Source organism: Octopus sinensis, linkage group LG5, assembly GCF_006345805.1.
Source record: "Octopus sinensis linkage group LG5, ASM634580v1, whole genome shotgun sequence".
NCBI classification, from domain to species: Eukaryota; Metazoa; Mollusca; class Cephalopoda; order Octopoda; family Octopodidae; genus Octopus; species Octopus sinensis.
In genome coordinates, this window is record NC_043001.1 from 40,498,797 (window position 1) to 40,524,308 (window position 25,512).

The 25,512-nt window shown below is 32.5% G+C and overlaps 1 protein-coding gene across 1 annotated transcript in view; it reads left to right on the top strand.

Annotated features, from left to right (window-relative positions):
- Nucleotides 1-25,512, top strand: part of LOC115212032 (structural maintenance of chromosomes protein 4) — a 45,794-nt gene that overhangs the window by 3,094 nt on the left and 17,188 nt on the right. The window contains exons 3-16 of the mRNA XM_029780832.2: nucleotides 1,733-1,875; nucleotides 3,873-4,067; nucleotides 8,459-8,638; nucleotides 9,670-9,834; nucleotides 12,485-12,612; nucleotides 12,927-13,067; nucleotides 15,075-15,225; nucleotides 18,045-18,188; nucleotides 18,478-18,555; nucleotides 18,906-19,027; nucleotides 20,211-20,319; nucleotides 22,175-22,306; nucleotides 22,902-23,104; nucleotides 25,290-25,474. Of these exons, the coding sequence (XP_029636692.1) occupies nucleotides 1,733-1,875; nucleotides 3,873-4,067; nucleotides 8,459-8,638; nucleotides 9,670-9,834; nucleotides 12,485-12,612; nucleotides 12,927-13,067; nucleotides 15,075-15,225; nucleotides 18,045-18,188; nucleotides 18,478-18,555; nucleotides 18,906-19,027; nucleotides 20,211-20,319; nucleotides 22,175-22,306; nucleotides 22,902-23,104; nucleotides 25,290-25,474 (2,076 nt within the window). The remainder of the gene's footprint in view (nucleotides 1-1,732; nucleotides 1,876-3,872; nucleotides 4,068-8,458; nucleotides 8,639-9,669; nucleotides 9,835-12,484; nucleotides 12,613-12,926; nucleotides 13,068-15,074; nucleotides 15,226-18,044; nucleotides 18,189-18,477; nucleotides 18,556-18,905; nucleotides 19,028-20,210; nucleotides 20,320-22,174; nucleotides 22,307-22,901; nucleotides 23,105-25,289; nucleotides 25,475-25,512) is intronic.

Here is a 25,512-nt window from a genome sequence, read left to right on the forward strand (position 1 = left end):
TTGTGCCAGGCAGGGTACTACTGATGCTTTCTTTTAAGTGAGACGACTGCAGAAGTAGTCCTTAGCTAGGAGTATACTGCTGTACATAGTATATCTTGTCTTTGAGAAGGGCTTTGACAGTGTACCATTCTCTGAAAAGTGGTTATTTAGGAAACTTGAATGTTTTTTGTGGGTTGTGCAAGCAATGTATAAAGGGTCAGTCAGCAAGGTGAGAGCAAGAAATTTAATGTGTAAGGGTCCCCTCACTTGCATATTAAATATAATGTTCAGTATAATCTTCTAGGCTATTAGAAAGAAGTTGAGACAAGCTATCCATGTAACTGCTATGTGCTGATGACCTAGTTTTTATTGTGAATCTGTTATAGAATTAAGACAGGAAATTCCAGATGTGCAAGCAAAACCTAGGCTTAAAAGTTCTCAAAGTGCTGTCATCAAAATCTGAAGGTAGAAATTCCACTGTGCCCAGTGTAAACTATGGAGGCAAAAGAGTGGTAGTGAGATCACAGGGACAGAGAAATAGATTTTGTATGTAAGCGATGCACAAAACACATGAAATAGATCTTCTCAAATACTTGAACAGCTCTCTGGAAGTAATTGCTGGCTTCTGTTACTTTGGGGACCTAATTAGCAGTGGAGGGAAAGGTATATTCTGAAAGCATAATGACAGTTAATACAGGTTAGAAAAAGCTTATAAAGCTATTCTACTGCTAACAGGGAGTTTTTCTCTTAGAATGGAGGGCAGACTTATGATGATTGTGGATAAACTGAAATGCTACATGGTAGCAAGACATGGGGCTTGAATGTAAGGCATGGACCTTTAAATGAAATACCTTTTAAATCTTGCCACAAGTATTGTTGTTTCTCTTAAGGAAGGTGTTCTATTTGTACTGAATATTTGAGTTTCTTTTAACTGTCTAAATTTTGAACAAGAATACACTTATGCATGATAGTGTGAACTTTAGTTAGGAAAAATATTTTTTCTAACTAAAGATCTGTACATATAACTTCTGATTTAAATATATTTAATTTGTTCAAAAGTTTAATAGATGAATTCAACCAAGCTAAATTCCTAAGGCATGGAAGGCCAATATATGAAAGCAGTATGGTGTAACTTTATAAAGTAGTATTATTGTATGATTGTAAATCTTTTCTTCTAAGTAAATAACTATAAATTTACTTATATTGTATAATTGTATACTGATACATATGATAAAATTAATATCTATATGAATAAGTGACCAATAGAATAGGTACCAGGCTTAAATAAAAAGTACTGGAGTTGAGTCATTCAACTAAAAATCGTTCAAGGTGGTGCCTCAGCATGGCTGCTGTCTCATGACAGAAACAGATAAAAGAAAAGATTCAATATTTTTTGTTTAGCTATGAAACTGTGTATTAGGTAAATTCTAAAAATTGAAAACAGAGTTAAAATTGAACTGATTTGATAATTTCATTAAGTTTTATACTAATATTAAATGACATTTTTGTTACAGTCCAGAATATAATTGATTGGAAAATTTACTTTAAAATAAAATCCTTATTTTAAATCATTAACTTAATAGTTTATGTATTAAATTGGTTACATTACTAATTAAATTAGTTATAGATTGTTTTCCGTGTACAGAAATTTGTTTTTATGCAGGAGAAATTTATAGTTTATTTCTAAATTATTGTACTTGTGAATTTATACATTTAAATTGGTTTACATTCTATTTTAAATTTGTTTTTTAAGATTTTGGCCCAGTTGAAGTTCCACCAATAATTGAGAGTGTAGCTACCTATTCACATGATGGACCAAGGCTCATGATCAGTCATATAGAAAATTATTTCTTCAAGTCTTATGCTAACACACAAATTATTGGACCATTTCACAAGGTAATTCATATTCAATTTCAGAATCAATTGTATTCTACAGATGAAAATTGTTACTTTTATGTAACAAGCTAATTATTAGAGATGTATGATATCAAATATTAAAATGACTGAGAATATATTAGGTTTTAGTGAAAATACAATCCTTGATCAGGTAAATAAGCCACAGGACTTTAACCCTTTCGTTACTATATTTCTGACCAAAATACACCCCTCATGAGTTTCAATTAAATTCTAAAATAATCATGAATCTAGGCTTGTTTCATTAAATAACTGTAACTTTTTTACTTTTATCAACATATTAATGTGATATTTGGAACATAATTAAAGAAAGGATTCTTAATCAATTCTATTGCATAACTTTTGTCTCAAAGTGACTTTAATTACAGGTAAATCCAGGTAAATTGAGCAAAAGGTAAAAATATTAAAATTTTAAATTGAGCAAAAGATAAAAATATTAAAATTTTGTTTAAACATCACCATAGAAAATGAATAATCAGCTAATATTCAAATGGGTATGCAACAAAATTTTGATAAAGAAGAAATGTGCACATCACTATATCATCAGTTGAATTTAATGCACAACAGGTGTACCATAAAGCCGTAAGTTTGACCAAACTAAAGAAATCAGTCAAAAAATGATATACGGCCCTGGTTATGGTATGGAAGTGATAAATTCCAGACCACATCGTTCCCTAGGCCATGCTGACTAACATTATTTTCCCTGTATAAAAACTAAATCCACAGCAGTACCCAGTATTTGCTTCACAAATTTTGCAAACTTTGATCCCCGATTTTGTGTTTTGTTTACATTCTGCGTAAATTTGTTTTGGCATTGATCACTTCAAACAATAACTTCCAGACCACATCATACCCTAAGCCATGCTGACTAACATTAGTTTCCCTGTATAAAAACTAAATCCACAACAGTACCCAGTATTTGTTTCACAAATTTTCCAATTCGGAATCAATGCTTGATAACATGAAACTCCTATCCATTTTCAAAGTTGAAGAAAAATCGATGCCGAAAAAAATGTGGAAAAAAATCTCCCAAAATTCAGGGAATTAAAATTACACGTCGATCGTTGTACAAAACTGTAGATTAACTGTTTACGAAGCATAATCATGTGTTTTCACGAATGTACTAAAGAGATTTGCTCTGATATTCTCATTTAAATATGAATAGGTAAATTCGGGCGGTTTGGTCACATTAACCAAAATTTTTTTCGGGCGGCTTTGGGCGGTTTGGTAACGAAAGGGTTAAAGAATTATTACAATAACTGTGATAACTTGAGTAAAGATTTTCTCAAATTTTGTACATGGAACTAGCCTTAGATTACCAGTCTATAAATTCTAAGCAAATCTAGCATAATTGAATTAAATTGTGATCATAAGTAAGTGATCTATGAGTTGTTTGGTAGCATACAACTCTGAAATCTAGTCATTATTATCTAATCCTTATACAACAAATAATTATTTGTTATATATTGTATATGATTTAAACTGAGTACTGTACTTGGCTTGTTTGCAGTAGAGGAATCATTTGATTACCTATTTATTAGATCAGTGATAATATATTTGGACCTATCCTGTAACCTCAACTAAATGGAACAAGATGATCATATAATTGATAAGCAACTTAGTGCTTAAACATCTTAATGCTCAGATTTGTGTTTACATGTATTTTTCATCCCTTCAAAATATGTTTTATTCTTGACAGTTGTATGCTGAGAATAATTTTAAATGGAAGTTGTTCATTGCTTAAAAGCAGTCATGGGCAAACTGCAGCCTGCAGGATTTTCTGAATGGCACATCTAATGAAAAAAATTACCTTATATTTTAGTAGTGCAGCCTGCCTGATGAGTAGCCATGGCTCATGTGGCCTGCTTCTCAAAAAATGGTTGCTCATGCCTGCTTTCAAGTTAAGCTATCATATTATTTTTATAGACAACATATTATTTATTTTTTTCCTGTAAGTTTCTTATTTCTTCTTTTATCAGTGCTTTACTTCCATTGTTGGTCCAAATGGTAGTGGCAAGTCTAATGTTATCGATTCAATGCTGTTTGTCTTTGGTTACCGTGCCAACAAGATCCGTTCAAAGAAAATCAGTGTTTTAATCCACAATAGTCAACAGTATCCAAATGTTGAAAGCTGTACTGTTAGTGTTCATTTCCAGAAAATCATTGATACAGGAGTAAGTGTAATAATTTTTCATATAATTTTATTTTATTTTAATGTTGGCAACAATTAACTTGTGTTATTTATGGTCCCTGATTATTTTCTTTGAGACTATTTAATTTGATATTAATCACAGTTTACCAAATACTAAACATGGACTTTAAAAGTCCATGTATAGTATGTTGCTATGTGTATGTACTTTGATGTTTTTAAAGTTTGAATTATCTTAAAACTATATAATACAGTAATGCCTTGATACATGAGTTAACTTGTTCCCAGAGACTGCTCGTATAGCGAAAACCCATAAAGCAGAACACTAATTTCCCATAGTAACAATGTTATGAATTGTAATTCATTTCCCAAAAAGTATTTTATCTATAAAATTTATAATACTTCTAAATAAATGGCAATAAAACAACAGTAGAATGTAAAAAATATTTTATGAAAAGTAAAAAGAATGTCTGGATCATTTCTATAAAAAATTATTATTATAATCATTTTCTGAATCACTTTCACTTGCACTAGACTTGTGCACTCCATCACTTGTAGACACGATCACTGATTTACAAAGCACCTGTAGATTTCTTTTTAAAAAGCAAGTCTAGAGTTGTTTACTTAGAGGAAGCTTTTTTCCGCTCTCTATAAATTCTTCAGTAACATGCAGAAGCAGTTATAGTAGAAACTTTTGCACTTCGTTCAAAATTTGGATCTTGTGCTTGAAAAATAAAACTCATAAACCCAGGGTCTCGTAAACTGAGTTATTGTATTACTATACATATATTCAATGGTGTGTGCACAACTGGCTTCAAGTGTAGATAATTCATTGTAATTCTAGATAGTTTTTGTCAATGTGAGAACCAGAGGTGTGAGGTTTTCCTAATTTCAAGACTGTTCAAAACATAATAGATTAGCTGTGAGATGCTTCATTGTGAGCAAATGTTACATTAGATTGTGGAGGTAGCTCAAGAAGTACTTAAAATTATACAAAAGTTCAAAAAAGCATACAGTGGGAGAAAATATCTTTCCCATTTGTAGAAGAGGATGTATTAAGATTACAAATAGTAGGATAGAGAATGTTGGGTTCTAATGTCAGTGTTGACTACTGGCATTAGAATCCACTTGGCTTTAGCTATTATAAATTTCAAGCTAACACAGAAATAGTACTTTTTCTTTTAATGAATCAACAGCTGTTCAGTACCAGGAGCCAAACTAATATGATACTGAAATTTTGTAAAGAATATGAAGGAAAACTGCTAAACTACCAAAATATGAAAGAAGAATGGCTATTCTTTCAGTCCCACTGAGGATACCAACTAATCTTGCTTTCTGCTGATTGTAAGATTGTGACTGTGAAGATTAATAGCCTTGAAAAAAATCATTTACTGTTATACTCAGCTGTTTGGCTTATGGTTCCTATGTACCACCTTATATAATCTTAAAAAAGAAAAATTATTGTCTGTACAGTTCTTGTGGGTTTACATCCAGGGACATGAAGAAAGTTGGACACAAAGTGGACCTTGGATTGCATCAAGAGTGTTTAGGTTAGGCAGGGAACATTGAGCAGAAAACTACTGACTCTTGATGTCTTTAGGTGTCATAGCATGCAGAAGGTTAAGAACAATAAAGTAAACTTGCCCATCAAATTTACTTTATGGTGGTGCAATGAGTATGGTGCAGGTAATGGATATAATAACAAATCTGTTGAGCAAGGTGTTTAATAGCAGTGTAATACCTTGATGGTAGAAGGAAAACACACATCCATTGGCCACTAGACAAAAACAGATTATTCTACAGTTACTACTTGGGGTAGAGATGCTTGGCTGAACAAATGTCTCCAGAGACAAATGATTTGTTCATTTTTCAATGCTAGTATGGATTAGATGAATGCATACTATTGAAGCCTTAGTTGTTCTTTGTGTTGCTAATCGTTTCCTGTTTTTTAAATAAGAGAGATTTAGTTTCCATTTGTCTTTGAACTTTCATTGTTACCAGATGATTCATTTACAAAGAAATTTCAACATGTTATCATCTATAGTTGAGCTCTCATGCACCTAAAATGTGTTTTATGTCATTTCTGTATACTAATTTCTCCCACAGTGGAGGCGTGAGGTTTAGTTGTTAGGGTGTTGGACTCATGATCATAAGATTATGGTTTTGATTCCCGGACCAGGCGATCCGTTGTGTTCTTGAGCAAAAGACTTCATTTCACGTTGCTCCAGTCCACTCAGCAGGCAAAAAGGAGTAATCCTGTGACGGTCTGGTGTCCCATCACGGTGGGGAATATATATGCCATTGAAACCAGGAGACTGGCCCTCATGAGCCTGGCATGGCTCAAGGAGGAAATATTTATTTTTATTTTAATTTCTCTCACAAAACTTTGGTTGGCCTGGGACTATATCAGACTCTTGTTCAAAGTGCTGTGTTAAACACATGGTTGTAAAGCAAACTTCTTAACCATACAGCCATACCTCTGTTTATATGAAAGGTGATTTTTGAAATGGTGTGTCTCAAATGCTTTGGACAGAAACTAAGATAACATTGTGGGGAAAAAGAGAGGAATAGTAAAACTGACAGAATATGGGGACAACAACCTTATATTACAATGATGCCAAGGAACAGTTGGTCCAGTGTATAGAAGAGTAACAAAGAAGAATCTGGATGATAAAATAAATATATTCAACATCTCAATATATACATTGGTGCAGGCATAGCTATGTGGTTAAGAAGCTTGCTTCTCAATCATGTAGTGTTCTGTTCAATTCCACAGTGCAACACCTTGGGCCAAGTGTCTTTGACTGTAACCTTGGGTAAACTGAAGCTTTGTGAATGGATTTGGTAGAGAGAAACTGAAAGGAGCCAATCGTGTGTGTGTGTGTATACTCATGTCCTTGATACCACTGTCATACAAGTGATATTTGTTTCCAGTCATCTGTGAAAAATGTGTGGCTATGGGGAAATATTACTTTATTTGGAAACAGGTGAGGGTTGGTAACAGGAAGGGTATCCAGCTGTAGAAAATCTGACTCAATGACTGACCCATGCAAGAATGGAAAATTAAATGTTAAAATAATGATATATTCATGTCTGGATTTTTGCCATAGCACATGCAAAAATACAGTAGACTGTATATTTTGTTATACTTATGAATCTTCTATGTTAATATAATATGTGTTACTAAATATTAAAGGTTTAATACTATGCATTATATGTTCCCTTAATATTGTTTTTCTTTTTTTTTGTTAGATGGTCTGCATGCTATACATGGGGTTCTATGGAACCATGTTGATAAATATATTTCCATTATAACATGCTCTTTTTAGGATGATTTATTTTTGTGAAAAATTGGATTTTTACTTTAGTGGTTTTGACTTTGCCTGTTAAAAATTTCATAGTCTTGAGGATTTTGTCTTATGCCATACCAGTCAACAGTTGTATTAAATGAGCCAACGAGAGGAGCCTTTAGGTGGTTACTTCACTTACTAAAAATACTAGCCTATTATTTAGAGACAACCGTTCATACTATATGGTTGATGGTAAGTGAGAGATATATTAAGAAATTGCATCCCTGTTGTGTCGGTGTAGGTGTCGGTGGCACATAAGAAAACACCATCCGAGCGTGGCCGTCTGCCAGCCTCGTCTGGCACCTGTGTCGGTGGCACATAAAAAACACCATCCGAGCGTGGCCGTCTGCCTGTGTCGGTGGCACATAAAATCACCCACTACACTCTCGGAGTGGTTGGCGTTAGGAGAGGCATCCAGCTGTAGAAACACTGCCAGATCTGACTGGCCTGGTGCAGCCTTCGGGCTTGCCAGACCCCAGTTGAACCGTCCAACCCATGCTAGCATGGAAAGCGGACGTTAAACGATGATGATGATGATGATGATGTGTGGTGGTGATATTGATCTTGACCATGACTGGTTTCTTATCTTACAAGTAAGATTTTCAGAAACACGTTCTCTTAAATTCCTCCTACTTTTTAATAATTTTCATTATATTTTTCATAGATTTCCTGAGTGACATTTACTATTTGTGAGTTTTATGGCAAGTGAAGTTTAATAAATGTGATTATTGGGCTGAATAGTCTTGAGGGTTTGTCTTGTGCCACATCAGTCAACAATTATATTAAATGAGCTAATAAGAGGAGCCTTTACATGGTTACTTCACTTATTAAAAATCTACCCTAATATTCCTCAAATTACACTGTACTATCTTGAAAAAGGAGAGACAATTTGAATATAAAATGCGATGCCTGATAGAAAATTGTGATGATACCTTAGATCATAAGTCTACTCTTTCAGGACTGACCTGGGGTTGAACAAACACTATGTTAATTATATCAGAATTCAATGAAAAGAAAATAACATTTGACCAATTCTTATTTTGTAATGTCTTTTGCATTTTTGCAGCCTGGCGATGAAGAATATGAAGTAGTCCCTGATTCCAAGTTTGTTGTCTCAAGAGTGGCATTTAGAGACAACAGTTCATACTATATGGTTGATGGTAAGCGAAAGACATATAAAGAAATTGCAGCCCTGTTGCGTGGTAGTGGCGTTGATCTTGACCATAACCGGTTTCTTATCTTACAAGTAAGATTTTCAGAAACATGTTCCCTTATATTCCTCCTACTTTTTAATAATTTTCATTATATCTTTTTGTATGAAATGTGAGTTTTTCAACCAATGTTATTTAAAGTAATCTTTAATTCCTTCAAAATTAAAATTTTATTTAATTTCCATACTGCATTGTGGAATATTCTGCTCATCTTCATCTCTATATTTACTTATTTTTTTATTAATATCTCAACAATTTCATCAGTTCAAAAATCACAAATTTGGATAAATTTAGCTTTCTGTAGAATGTCAGTACCTTTTTTTCAATCATTGGATTGTGATTATGCTGAAAGACCACCTTGAGGGGTTTTTAGTATAACAAATCAACTGCAATACTTATTTTTTAGGTTTGGAACTTATTCTATTGGTCTGTTTTACTGGACCACTAAGTTAGTGGATGTAAACAAACCAACACCAATTGTCAATTGTCAAGCACAGACATAGACACATTCAGCAGGCTTCCATGCAATTTCCATATGCCAAATTCACTCACAAGGCAATGGTTGACCTGAGGCTATAGTAAAAGATACTTGCCTCAGGCATCACACAGTGGGACTGAACCCAAAGCCTTGTGCTTGGAAAGCAAACTTCTTAACCTCACATACAGCCATGTCTATTTGGAAAAGCAATTTTTTTTCTTTTTATGTTAAGTAATTAAAAGCTAATTTGGATATGGCACTGAACTACTTGTAAGAACTAGTCTTGTTTTCACTGTCATGAATTTGATTTCAGTTATTGATATTGTGTTGTTTTAGACGTTAGTGTACTTACTTGCTTTTGTGAAGTTTGGTGTAGGTACTATTACAAACTGAAATGAGGAAATATCTTTGGTTTGAATACTGCTTGACTAAGACCAGTTTACAATTGTGCAAATTTTTACTAAAATTAATATGAAATGCAAACACACACAATTGCATGCATATCGCATACATATTTTGTTCTGAAATGATTTTCTTTAGATGGAATAAAAATGAAAACTTACATGTTGTTTTTCTTTGTATATATAGGGAGAAGTTGAGCAAATTGCCATGATGAAGCCCAAAGCTGAAAATGAACACAGTGAAGGGATGCTTGAATTTTTGGAAGATATTGTTGGAAGCAGTCGATTCAAAGAACCCATTGAAATCATGTCGAAACGTGTAGAAACTTTGAATGAACTTCGTGGAGAAAAGGTTTTTGTTTTCTTTTTTACCATCTCAATACTTTAGTTGTCAATATTTGGTACTTTTAAGGCAGCAAGGTAGCAGAATTGTCAGTACACCTGCAAAGTGCTTAGTGGCATTTTGTATGTCTTTAATTTCTGAGTTCCAATTCTACTGAGGTTGACTTCGCCTTTTATCCTTTCAGGGTTTGATAAAATTAGTACCAACTGAGTATTGGGGTTGATGTGGTTTTAGAGTCAAGTTTTGGCTGCTATTTCCAGTATGGTGGTATCTCTTAGATACCCTAAATTATGATTTTATATATTTAAATGTATATATCATTTCCATGCTGGCATGGGTTGGACAGTTTGACAGGAGCTGGCCAGGCAGGAGCCTGCATCATGTTTCTGCATATATTTTGGCTTGGTTTTTATGGCTGGATACTTTTCCTCAAACTACCCGCTCTGCAGAGTGGGCTGAGTATATATATATATTTATTGCAGTTATTTATTTAAAAAAATCCTTTTGAGACTTTTGGTATGTGTAACCAAAAAGGCCAAAATTTTTTTCTATTGAAAGACAATCGCTGATTAGCTATGACACTTCAAAACCAACCATTCACAACGTTTGTTCCATTGGGCTGATGGATCAGCTTCAAAGTCCTTTCAGCTTGTATCATTTGGGCCTATCAATTGACCTAGGTGTCTCAAGAGGGTTAAGTAAGTACTTTTAAATAAGTTGGCATTTGTTATACGTATATCTGGTGATAATTTCATCTGACCAAATCAAAAGGAACCCGGCATAGTCCACAATTTAGAACATGAGTAGTGCTGTACTCTGTCCTTGGAAGCAACAATTGACTCTCAAGAATCCAGTTCCGCTTACTAGACATAGGGATGTTGAAGCTTATTTCTGACTGTAACAGAGACTGATTGCATGTATTATTAGGTTTCAGGTTTAGCTGAAATCATCTAATGGACCTGGGTGGCTACTTGTAACTATTGTAGGGTATTCTTCCTATTTGAAAGCAGTTAATTATATCTTCTAAATTAAAAGTAAAGCTTTCAGTAGTAAATTACCTTAAGTCTGTATTATCTTTTATTTCTAAATTTACATCACATTCTGTGGAGATTTCAAATATCCACTCTGGTGATCTTTAGTTTATTCTGAAAATCAGTTCCTTTAAGTTAATGTCAAATATCATAAGTTATATAATCTTGAAATTATTTCAATTATGACTCTGTCCATTATCTGTATGATGTTTTTGTTAACATATAAATCTGCAATGTTTAATGATTAATGTTTTTAATAATGTAAATAATTTTATTGCTAATTTACTGATGATATGTTGAAATATTGATTTAGAAGATAGTTACAATACTTCAATCAGAAAAAAGTGAAAGGCAAAAATAAAAAAAAAAAGAAGACATTTTCTTTCTTTTTTTTGTTGTTGTCCTGATTGGAAAGTTTTGAAGTTTTAATATGTGATAGATTGCTGTTTTCTTTGCTGTCAAATTGTAAGACAGGATGTCATTGAGAGTTGCTTAAATATGATTAGTAAGGAAATGAAGTGATAGCAGCAATCCATCACTGATAGTTACTAAGATGTTAGTTTATGTTAATCACAGTGCAGGAAGATGCTATCTGCTTTGTAGTATCATTGTTAACTGCAGTGAGGGCAAAGGAGATGTACTGGAGAGGTGCAAAAACAGAAGCTTCAAATTAATACATTAAAAATCTTAAGTAGTTTGTTGTTTTAGAAAAAGCTTCACTTTGATAACATGGAGTTTAGGTTGTGACAGATAGAGGAATTCCAAAAACAAATATTCCTAGTGAGACAACTACAACAGTTCTTATATGATTTCTATTTTACTTGTTTCAGTCATTTGACCGCGGCCATGCTGGAGCACCGCCTTTAGTTGAGCAAATCGACCCCGGGACTTATTCTTTGTAAGCCTAGTACTTATTCTATCGGTCTCTTTTGCCGAACCGCTAAGTGACGGGGATGTAAACACACCAGCATCAGTTGTCAAGCAATGCTAGGGGGACAAACACAGACACAAACACATACACACATACATACATATATATATATATATATATACATATATACGACAGGCTTCTTTCAGTTTCTGTCTACCAAATCCACTCACAAGGCATTGGTCAGCCCGGGACTAAAGCAGAAGACACTTGCCCAAGATGCCATGCAGTGGGACTGAACCCGGAACCATGTGGTTGGTTAGCAAGCTACTTACCACACAGCCACTCCTGATATGGACATAATGTTCTGTTTTGCTGTTCTATTTGTTTTATTTTGTTCTTTTAGTTATATCCCTCTCTCTCTTTTTCCTGCTACATGCTTTTCTCATTCTCTTTTTCTTCGTTGCACCCTTTTCTCCTTTCTACTTGCAATTCTTTCTCTCCTTTTCCTCATCACCTGCCTTTCTCTCTATAACTTGTCTCTTCACTGCTTTTTTTCCATTTCCTTTCACCTTTTTTTCTTTTTCCCTCTTGAACTTCTCTTGCATATTCTTACTCTCTTATACCTCTCTCCCATTCAATCTTTTTTGATTTGATTAACTTTTTGGTTTGCTATTCTTACCTTCCTGTTTCTTGTAATTTGTTCTTCCCTTCCTCAACATTCCCTTTCATCTTGACTCAAACTGTATTTCTTTTTTAGTTGAACAGAGTGAAGGCTGTGGAGAAAGAGAAAGATAACCTGGAGGGAGCTAAGAATGAAGCTGAAGAATTCTTGAGTACAGAGGACAGTATCACTCACTTGAATAACAAACTTTACCAGATATATCTGTAAGTTTCTCTTTACATTATATTTGAAGTTTCCATCATAAATTAAATTTGATTTCAAAATTTCTCATGTTAAAGAGAAAGGTAACGTTATACTTTAAGTTCTCAAAATTTCATATTTTGTAAAGGTCTCTAATGAATTTGACCCATTTATGAGGTACAATGTTTCTTCAGAGTGCATTATTCCATTACATTCAAAGAGATTCAATCATATATATTTTCTCCTGGTTTCTTAAAATCCATTTCTTCTGGTTTTTTTTTTGTCCTTTTCTTTACTTAGTATTAATATTAATTTGTTATTTTCTCTCTCTTAAAAGAAATGATTGTGCTGCCAATGAGTCAAAGGCAACTGCTAGTTTGAAAGAGTTACAGGAAAAAGCTGACGAAGAATCTAAGAAAATGAAAACTGTTACTGCCGAGAAATTAGCTCGCAGCAAAGAATATGACAAAACTTACAAGTAAGATTGTGTGTTAAAGAAAGTCTTTAAAAATATTACTGATATTGCTTAGGAATTGGGATGTGGTCTGTTTATTATAATAAACTACTTTTATTTACTAATTCTATTTTCTAATAAAGATAAAAAGCCTCAGATACGGTTGTGTAGTAAAAAGCTTGCTTCTCAACCACATGGTTCTAGGTTCAGTCCTACTGTGTGATACCTTGGGTAAGAGCCTGTCATATATATATATATGTGTGTGTGTATGTATGTAGTAGTAGTAGTACCTCGGTTTTCAAACAACTCTAATTGCGAATAAATTGTGCCTTTATATATATAGATATATATAAAGCATGATTTATTTGTGATCAGAGGCGTTCGTAAACTAAGGTACTACTGTAATAAATGAATATGAGAAAGACAGGAGATAAAGTAAGATTTATTCGTAATCAGGGTTGTTTGAAAACCGAGGTCCTGTATATCTGTGTGTGTGTCTGTGTTTGTTACGTACCACCACTTGACTATTGATGTTGGTGTATTTACATCCATGTAACTTAGTGGTTTGGCAAAAGTTATTGATAGAATAAGTATTAAGCTTAAGAAATAAACCCTAGGGTCAATTTGTTCAGCTAAAAACCCTTCAAGGCAGTGCCCCAGTATGGCTGCAGTTAAATGGCTGAAATGAGTAAAAGCATAGAAGAAAAAAAATTTTTTATGTTTTTAGCAAGTGGAAGTTTTAGTAACAATAAGAACTGTCACTGACTTATCTCTTTACTCTTTTACTTGTTTCAGTCATTTGACTACGGCCATGCTGGAGCACCGCCTTCAGTCGAGCAAATCGGCCCCGGGACTTATTCTTTGTAAGCCCAGTACTTATTCTATCGGTCTCTTTTGCCGAACCGCTAAGTGACGGGGACGTAAACACACCAGCATTGGTTGTCAAGCAATGCTAGGGGGACAAACACAGACACACAAACACATACACACACACACACATACATATATACGACAGGCTTCTTTCAGTTTCTGTCTACCAAATCCACTCACAAGGCATTGGTCAGCCCGGGGCTATAGCAGAAGACACTTGTCCAAGATGCCATGCAGTGGGACTGAACCCGGAACCATGTGGTTGGTTAGCAAGCTACTTACCACACAGCCACTCCTGCGCCTATGTTTGAAAATTTTGTTATTATTCTTTACAGATACATGTCACTAGAAATTTTAAATGAAAATGGGAAGTTGGATGTATTTGTATTTCTGATATGGTAGTTTTTATATTAAACTTGCAAGCTCAAGTTTTGTTTCACAGTTGAAAACTATTTCCTTTTCTAACATTGTTTATACCAGCAAGAGAAAAAAATAAACATATCTTCTCATTTTTCACTTTTCTTAAATTATAAAGTCTTGGTTCTTGTCAACAGAAACCTTTACTAAATTAGGAATCTAACTTTATTGGTCATCCACATGGAGATTTAAAAATATTTGCAATAAAATGTTTTTGCGTGTTTTTTATATTTATATTGAAGTAAAAACATGTCTTGCAAAAAAAAAAAACATTCAAAATGTATTGAAATCATAAATTTTGCTTTTCATTTATTTTTGAGTTTTATTTATTTATTTTTTTAAACATATTTGAAATGGTTGTATTTGAAATGGCGGTGCCCCAGCATGGCCACAGCTCGTGAGCTGAAACTAGATAAGATAAAATAAAATATTTAAGTAATGTTGAAAAACTGTCAACTCTGCTTGAGTAGAATTATGACATAGGTGTATACAATTGAAAATTTATGAACAAAACCATGTTTAATTTCTTTTCAATAAGGGAACCTATGTCAAAGACTTAGTAAGGTATACAAAGTAAAAATTATTAAAAAATATTAAAACTCAATTCACAGTTTGTTATATATTTTACATAGGCCATTTTACTGAAATATTTCAATTATGTGCAAGTTGTTAGACACTAAATTTATTTTTAAAATTTACAACCATAACACATTTTTTAAAAATAATGTTTTGTTTACTGTTTAGAGAGTATGAGGCATTAGTGAAGGAAAGTGATCAACTTAAAGAGAAATTCTCTAAATTGGAAAGTTTGGATGTGAAATGCCGTGAAGATATGAAACATACAAAAGGCAAACCCCCTAAAATTGAAAAAAGCATTACACAAGAATTAAAAAAAGCAAGTATTTTTGTACATTTCTTACATTAACTCTTTAGTGTTCAAATTAATTTATCAAATGTAATGCTTATTTGTTCACATTATTGTAAAAACCCATGTAATTTACACACTTTTTTACGCAAAAATAAAAATAAACTTTAGTGGGTGCATAAATTACATGAGTAGATTGTTTCCTGAATTTTTTTTGAAATTTTTTTTTGTTGCAAAAAGACATACAAAATGTAAAAGTTCATACTGGAAGTTTATACATTTGATGTCAGAATAGGTTTTAACAGAAAAAATAATGGCTTAAATAAGCATAATGAAGTTGACTTTTATTTATGCTGGACAGTATAATGCTTTCTTTTTCTGTATAAATTTACTAAAACCGTTAAATGGTTAACTTGTTTTTGAAGTCTGATGTTCATACTGGTAAACATGGTCTGGGCCATATTATACATTGCTTGGAGTTTCTACCTATTGCAATGGAGTACATATTTAATTTCTCCTTCGCAGTAAACAATTCATAAGTTCTGCTCATACTGACAATAATGGTAATGACAAATTTTAAAGTTTGCTTGACATTTTATAAGTGTGAAAGGGATTAAAATTTCGATACTCCATATGAAAGGTTTTGACAAGAATAGGCAGAAAAGAATTGTTTATATAATCAGTTTGATCAGTCACCTGCCTCTGTCGGTTGAGTAAAATGTCATCCAAGCTGATGTTTATTGGTAATTAAACTTAATTTGCAACACCTGTGCGTATTTATCAGCTTTGTTTTTGTTGGTAATTCTTATCAGCAACTTTTTCTGTGATTGTGATTTCAGAAGACATACAGCAGTATGCTAAAGATGGAACATAATCTCTTGTGGGCAAGAAATGTAAAATAAAGTTTATGATAAACAACACAAACACTTTGTAATTTAATAGCTTTCAGTGTCAAACAGAAATTATTTTTATTTAATGAAAATTTAATAAAGTCTAATCATAAGTAAGTGAAGTTATGTTAAATACAACTAAATTGAAAACCTTTTTTTCCTGGCTATATCGGCAATTCTGAAAACTTTTAGGTGTGAATTTTACACAAGTAGAAGCTTTTTTTAACAAATTTTATCTTGAAAATCATCTGCATAAATTACACAGGTGTGCAAATTGCATAGGTTTTTCCAGTATTTTGAATTATTCAGGTTTTGAATTAATACATGTGTGTAACATACTGAAAATTAATGTCTTTCTCATTTTTAACATATTGGTAATAAAATGAAAGGAATATATGATAGTATTACTATCAAACAACAAAATATAGTTATGCCATATTTCTATTGTGAAACTGTCTAAAGTACCCTTTACACAAGGGCACTTTACAAAATGAACATCTATATGAGAGCTTGACTTGATATCCTTTTGCAGTTTTTCTTTTTTGCAGTGAACTCAGTCTGCAAACTGTCTCCCTTCCATTTATTTTTTCCACTTTATGGAGGTCAATATTTTCTCTGTTGACATCCACCTCAGTTAATTATGTTTTTCTCCCAGTTCTGAGCTTTCAGGAAGAAAAGCCCTCGTGTAACTGAGATGCAATGTCAACCTGAAATTTCAAATAGTTGTAGTCCTCTGGTGGTGGATGTACTTTGTGGCTTTTTACATTAACAATATATGAATTAACTATAGTTAGACATAATATTGGAGATATATGGATCACCATACCTTATTATCAAGATCTCAGTAGTTCCACAGTTGAGGAAGCTGCTTGATACCTAACAATGTTTATAGTAAAGAAAGCTCGCATTTCCACAGTATCAGTTGGCTGTCATAGTGGATCAGGTTTTCCATGAATAGAAATTATGCTTTGAGCTTATTTGTTTCCTCCACAACAGTTTCAAAAACAACTTTTCGGTAAAAATAAAAACAAATAGTTCAATGGTTGAGCATTAGGAGGTAGAGTGTATTGTGGACTAGTATTTTCTGTGAAATCGGGAATTGTGGTTGATGTAGTAATCTTCAACCATGTTCCCGGAATGTTTTCAAGATCATTTTCATAATCAAAATCTTCCTCTGATAAAGATTCATGAATGTCAATATGATTTGGCTGAAGGCAAATCACTGTTGTTTCTGTTTATATTATGTACATCATCAAGAGTAAAACCATTGAAGTTGGAATTGCTACTTGCTGATGCCATATCGTTAAAAACTAAGATATACACTTGTCTTCAAATATTGAAAAAAAAAAACAAGAAGTCTTAAAAATTTCACCATATTTTTACTTGAATAAAGGTGGGAAAGGCTTTAGCTTGCTTTATCTCAGTTTTGAGATAAAGCAAGCTAAAGCCTTTCCCACCTTCAGTAATGTGATTTGTTCATTTTTTAGCGATTTTGTAAAGGAATCAGATACAACCAGATTTAGCCAGTTCAAACGAATAAAGGGCTATAATTTTCGGCCGCTTTTGGTCAGTCTAAACACTAAAGGGTTAAAAATAATACACTACTTATTTCGAATATGTTTTATCACCTGAAATTCTCTTATTTATTTTTCCATAGTTATTGGCAGGACAGTTTGCCTATCCATTTTAGTTAACTACTTGTCTTTTTGTGAATGAGTTTTGTCTTGTGAATATCTCTAATAAAAAGTTGTTCTACTTTAGGAAAATTTTTTTTTTACTGTGTGTTGTCATGGGAGTTAGCATCAGATTTTGGCTAATCAACTGGCCTGGCTTACAAGCACACAGAATTCCTTATCAAAACTTTTCTTTATGAAATAAATTTAGAAGTTTACCTCATAGTAACAAAATGAATAAATTTTTTACCATGTTTTTTGGTTATATTTTAAAAAATATTTTTAGATTGGAGAGTTCAAATCAATTCCAGAAGAGGCTGAAAAAGTTTTGGTTGATCTAAGAAAGAAATTGGAAACTCTTGAAGCAAAACAGAAAGAAGAGGTTAAAAAAGTTCAAGAAGTGATGAAAAGTTTGAAAATTGAAACCAAGGTGAACGTTTTTGGAGTTTTGGGGGAAAATATCACTTATTAACAGAATTTATATTTTCCATTTGATTACAATGTACTTTTGTTTAGGTAGGAAGTATATTTTTCTGTCAACCTTACAACCACTTATGATTCTCTAATACTTTCATAAAGTTAAATAGTTGCAGTGGTTTTCTATCATGTATTTCAGCACTATCAAAAGTACATTTCTGTGATTTATTTAAAATGTTTTTGCTTATTTTGCTTTGTTTATTCATATTTTCATTCTAATCTTTAAATAACTCTGAATTTAGGATCTGCAAGAAGAGAAAGACAAGCAAGAAGAACAATTGTTAGGAATGCAAAAGTCAGTCAGTGAGAGCAAGTCACAGGTAGAATATGTAAATTCATTCCTTGTTTGTGCATAGAACCCTTCTACAAAATAATAGTTAAATAAATTTACTTATTTTTGTCAATCAAGATATATTAATTCTATGAAATGATATTCCTTGAAGTGAAATGCTGCATTCTCTTCATTTTTGAATTAATTCTATAAATAAGCAATGAATTTTTTTATTTCCTTCTTGTCTAAAACTTCAACAACATCCAACAATAATCTTTAGTTTTATTATATTTAATTTATTGAATTGAAGTTCAAATTTTCCATGATTATCCACTGAATATCAAAATCCAAAAGTTATATTAATCATCTAAGTATATTTTTCAATTTGTTTTTTAATAGTATAATGTTGCCCAATCAGAGTTGGATATCTATCTTAGCAACGAACAAAATGAGCAATCAAAATTAAATGAACTGCAAAGGAACTTGACAAAAGCCACAAACACTCTAAAAGATCGCCAGAGGTTAATATCAATTTTTATAAAATCTTCTTTGGACAAATCTAAAGACAATTAATATAGTCATTCAAGCACAATTTTAACAATTTAGTAGATTTAAAAAAAAAAATTATCTAATAGTCATCATCTTTTTCTATTGTGTCTCTTTACTCACCTAGCATGCTTCCAGTTTTCTTCTTGACTATTACTCCACTCAATCTTTTCCTCTCATAATCTCAGTTTCCTCTCTTACTGTAGCCCATCTTTGGCAATTGTCTGCTATCCTAATTATTGATTACCTGTTCTTGAGTAAATGGACTCAATGTAATGCAGTGAAGATGTCCTTTTGTCTTGCAGGGTACAAAGCAACTTCACTAGGGCTGGGACTATGATCAAATTCCTCTGTTGCCATCTGTAAAGTGGTTGGGAAATGAGTATAGACATTGTAGGGTCAAGATAACTTTTTAGTTTTGTCAGGTGGTTGGTGCTAGGAATTGCATCCAACTGTAGGTATCATGTCAAAAGAAAACACAAGCTAGATGTGGCCCATGGCCAAGAGAGCAGTAACTTTGAATGAGAACTGAACTGGACTGTGATGACCTGTTCAGCCCATGCCAGTATGTAAAGAGGATGTTAAATGTTAATTATATACTCTTCTAAGTTCTCTGCTTTAATACCATATTGAAAAATATTCACTTTTTTTCTTTTAATGCTGGGTTATTTGTTCTATTAATATATTGACAAAAGTTGATGTTGCTGAACAATGAGGAGTAAGTGAACACTGGGAGGTTGATAACAGTTCATTTGGTGATAGTAGGTGAACAGGATATTTAGAATAAGCTTGTTTTATTGTCTTTTGCTTTTCTCTGTAGATACTTTTTTAAAAATTTTGTTTTAACTTAAGGAGGATAACAGCAAATTTCAAATATTTGTATATTAAAAAATTCCTTCCTTTCTCTATAAATGTGTTAATGTACGTGTTGTTGTATTAAGACCTATAACATACTAACTTTAGTTGTTTCATAAAAAATATCCTTTGTTTTTAGACTGATCTGGAATAGTTTCATTAAATTTCTAAAACATTGCTTGAAGAATATAATAAAACTTATGGAACATATTGAAATATAATGTTGCTTTATAAAAAGTTGCATTGTGAAAAGGAAATTGGTGTATTTGGTATTTCTAATTTTTAATTTTCATTTTTTTTTAGTCAAATTAAAGATATGGAACAAAAAATTCCCACTATTCAGAAAAATCTTGAAAAAAGCAAAAAAGAATTGGAACAAGCTACAGAATTAGAAAAGAATTCTTCAGAACAGGTAAAATTTAGTGAAGGCGAATATAATATATTATTATAGTTCATTCTAATTTATAAAGTTTTGAACAAAAATCAAGCCTATGTTAAATGAACATGAGCAAGTCTGTAAAAACAGTAATCCATCAAGGAGTTAGCTGCATTACTACACAATAATCAATAGCTTTTTGAGATTAGACAAAAAGAAATTGAAATTTTACAGAAGATTCATATCTTATACTGTTAACATATATATAATTATGTAATATAAAGGATACATTATTTGTTTTATGAAATTATGCATTAAATACTAGTTTTACTTGTTGGAGTTTTCAGTTTTTAATCTAATGGCTTTCATAACATTAAATGTTTTCAAGGAAAGTGTTTTAAGATATTGTTCTTTTTAAAGAAATTAAATTATATACAAATATAACAATGTTCTAAAAGTATTGTTAGTTTTGTAAATCTGTCAATCTTGCAACAATCTTAAGCCTCTCATAGGGAAACCAGACAACTTTACAGTTGTAAAGTTATGGGTTTAAACACATGCACACAAACATACAGTCGTACTGAAAATAATGCAAAGGTTGGCATAACTTGTCTATTAACTGACAAAGGTTGTTCAAACTGCATGAGCTGGTAAAGTAACTATTCCTTAAAACAATGGTACTACTCAGCCTAATCTCCATCACAAGTAATGCATTTGTGCCATTCTTGAACATGGCTTTCGAATTCTCTTGGAAAAAATTCAGGTGTGCACTGTTGTGCCTACTTCACAGCAACTTTCACCTTTGTCATCAAATTGTCCCTGAAGTCTGTCCTATATTGGATCAATGAAATGGGAGTTGGAAGGCACTAGATCTGGACTATATGGCGAATGGAGGACCACTGACCTGCCCATTTGGCTGATGGCTTTTTTTTGTTGTCAAAGATGTGTGTGGTTGTGCATTGTCATGATGCATGTGGATCGGGTTCAGATTTTTGTTTGATCTCTTCCTCCTAATGGTTTCTCTAATTGCTTTTTGTGTATCTCAGTGTACTGCTCATTGTTTATGGTACAGCCACATTCTAGAAAATCATGTCCTAGTTATCCCAAAATACAGTTACCATGATCATGTATTGATCTTGGAGAAGAGGTGTGACTCCGTTTCATGAATTGAGCCTTCGTTTCCAGATCATAAAGCTATGACCACTTTTACCCCCTGCACAAGACTAGGAAAAACAAAATCAAACAAAAAACCCACAAAAACGTATTCATTGGCTTCAAACATTTCCAGCAGATCAGAGCATTCTTCCACCCATCTCTCCTTCATTTATTCATACTTTATTGATAGAAAGGTGTTATATAGCATACTGGATATATAAAAGAAATTGGTGTGTTATTATTTCTTAAAATATAACAACTATAATAAAATGAATATTAGTATCTATCATCTCTGTGCTGCTGGCACGTAAAAAGCACCTTTTGTGCATTGGGCCTCACGGAGGCAAAGTGGCTGATGCTAGTGGCATGTGAAAAGCTTCTTTCGAGTGTTGGGTCTCACAGAGGCAATGACCAAAGACCTTTGGCATTATGTCATGCTTGAGAAGACCCATCAAGCTGAGTAAAATTGCAGTTGTGGCAGATACTAGTGTCACACAAATAGCATCCATGCTGGTGGCATGTAAAAGCATCCATTATACTTTTGAAATGGTTGCTATTAGGAAGGGCATCCAGCTGTATAAATCGTGCAAAATCAGACTGGAATCTGGTGCAGCCTTCCAGCTTGCCAGCCCTGGTCAAACCGTCCAACCCATAGTAGCTTAAACAATGAACGTTAAATGATGATGATGATATGTTTTGAAATGTTTAATGACATTTTACCTTTTTATGTTTGAAGTTAAGAAATGCTCGTTTGAAAATTGAAGAAATGAAGATGTCCATGCAATCAGCCAAGAGCAAAGGAAGGGTCTTGTCTGCTTTAATGGAACAGAAGCGAAGAGGGAAACTGCCTGGTATTTTAGGCAGATTGGTAAGTATGCTTTTGGGTTATTTAATATTTCTGCTGTTGAATGTCTGTTACTAGGGCTATAATTGTAGAAGATTTTTTAGTAGATTTACTAGATGGAAACTGAAAGATACCTTTTGTATAAGTGTGTGTTTGTCTTTTTGTCTTAACATTTACGTGATTGTTGTCAATGACTCATTCATTTCCAATATTCTGTGAAAACTTGTCTGGCAATATTACCTTGGTATGTGTTGACAACAGGAAGGTCATCTGGCTGTAGAGAATCTGTCTCGATAAACTCAGTGTAAACCATGCAAGCGTGGAAAAGTGGATGCTAAAATGTTGATGATATTACTGTTATATCTGCCTGTATACAGATGTGAAAAGAAGTTGCTTCAACATATTTACAATAGGACTTTTTTTTTATTGGTGATTGGATAAATGCTGACTTAAATTTTGGTACCCCATGACTTCTGATTTTACAGCATTTCAGTTCCTCTTCAATGACCATCTTGGTTGTTTTTGTTGATTTTGACATTGTTTTTGTTTCTTATCTTTTCTGATGTTTGTTTAATAATTAATTTCAACAATTTTTTTTTTTCATATATATATTCAACAGGGTGATCTAGGTGCAATTGATAGCAAATTTGATTGTGCCATTTCAACTGCTTGTGGTGCTCTTGACAATATTTTAGTTGACACCATTGATACAGCTCGCCACTGCATTGAGTTCCTCAAGGCTAACAACGTTGGTTCTACTACATTCATTTGTCTTGATAAAATGGATAAATGGAAAAGCTACTGCAATAGAAAAATAACAACGTAAGCTTTGTTGATATATAGTTGCTTTATATTACAAAACATTTAAAATATATATAATACATTTTTCCAACATTTTATACCTGCAGTATAAGATGGTTTCGTATTGGGTGGGGGAACTTTTAGGGCTAAAAAGCCCTCTTATATGGCAACATTATGGCTTATGAAGATAAAATACATTTGAATAAAAAATATAAATGTAGTAGTAAAATTAAAAATAGGACTAGTTTTGTAACAAAAATGTAATAGCTATATGATATTATTGCCTAATGAAAAACTAAATAATTAACATGGTTTTTAGTTTCAAAACAAACACAGTTGAAAGATTCAGATATTCTTCTTGCTTGTCTTACATGAATATTGTGTGGATGAATGCTAAATATTCATGGAAAAATACGTAGTAAATGATTTAAAAACTTTCATAAACCTAAGTTTGTATTAAAAAAAAAAAAAAAAGGATTCTAAATTAATTTTCAGAGGCAATCATATTGATTTTTGTCTATCTTGTTACCTTCTGTATAAACTGAGAAAAAGAGAATACCTATTACTAAATAAAATTTAATATTTTTAATGAAGTTAGTAATGTGGTGAAAGTATTCATAGTAACTATGAAAGGTTTTCAAGGAAGAAATGTTAAGATCAATTTTTGATTGATAAAGTTTAGGGGAAAATTTTAAAATCTCTTTATAAATAGGATTTCTATAGTTTCTTCTAAAATGGTAGCACTACATATATATTGTATGTTTGTTCCAAGAAAATATTTAATCTCTAGAATTCAAGAAACCTGATTTTCTGCAAGCAAAAAATGTCATATGTTAGCTTGCCATGAGGCGAGCGAATGTGTAGTGTTCATCAAAGACTAAATAGTACTTACTGAAATTAGTTATTTTCTCTCTGCATTGCAAACTAACATATTTCATTTTCACTTTAATTTTTATTCTCTTTGTGACCAAATTAGTAAAGAATTTATTTTCAAAATATTCAAGAATTTGGAGGCATTTAGTAAAATAATGGCTTTCATTATTATGTTGTTGAAACATAAGTTAACAAAAGGTTCCTACAAATATTTACAATGGAAGGTTTTAATTCAAATATAAATACATTAGCCCATTACCCAGCAAAGACGAGTCAGCTTGTCTTCACCAATTTGTCTTTTTCAGAGTGCAATGAGTAAACTTATTCAAAACATAATTTTAAAAACAGCCACTGACAAGTTTATATGTCAATTCTCGGCATTTCTCGGTTTTTGTGTTTCTCTTTTTTACAAATTACACACAGATGTCGAGCTTAGAACATGACAAAGAGCATGACTCTTCTATTAGAAGCTTGAATGCATCAGACGAGAGTGCAAGCTTGTCTGATAAAAAAAAAAAAAATTCGTCTGAAAATGAAAGGTTTTCTCAAAAAAAAAAGTAGCTGGGGAAGGGGTTAAATGAATCAGAGCCAGTATCAAAAAAATAAAACACTCAAGTTACTTTGTATGCCTCCACCCAGATGGCAGATAGGAGACTGACCTCAGGATATTAGCATTTACTGTGATGTGAAGGACATTGAAAAGATATTTTTTTTGTATGGTAAGGTGTTCTAAGTGCTAGTATATGCTTAGCATAGAGAAACTCAAGTGGTTGTGCATATGCTGACTGATCCCAATGGATGACAGCTGTTCAAGCTGACAGTTCAACTGAAATTATCTGAGTTACTACAGTTATCCTTGCTCAGGAAATAGCCATTCACTTATCGTTAAATGAGCTCTAACATACATCAGCAGTTTATATGGTGTATTTAGAGACTGCATTCAGGCATTGAACTCTAGGTCATATATTATACACTGAGATATATAATACGTACGGTAAAATAATATTTAAATAGAAAATACCAATAAATATAGTTGATATTAGAAGTAGGAATAATTTTTATGTAAAAAAATATGGTGTGCAATATTATTGATTAAAAACAATGTAATTGATTAACATTGTTTTTAGTTTCAAAGCAAATACAACTGAAAGATTTCATAAATTTTCTTTGATTTTCCTAACTGAATATGAAATTTATATGGTGTATGAACTGATAAATTATTTGTAATTTCTGGAAATGGTCACACAAATTGCACTAATTTTGTTATATCTGTAGAATATGGATTTCCATACTATTATAAAATTTTTGTAAAATTTCTTCATTTTACCTTCAGACCTGAATCTGTTCCTCGTCTTTTTGATCTTGTCAAAATAAAAGATTCTACTATTGCACCAGCATTTTACTTTGCCCTACGTGATACACTTGTGGCAAAGGATCTTGACCAGGCTACCCGCATTGCCTATGGCAAAACTCGCTACAAAGTTGTTACTTTACAAGGAGCACTTATTGATATATCAGGTCAGTATGTGAAACTGAAATATCTCTGGATATAATTT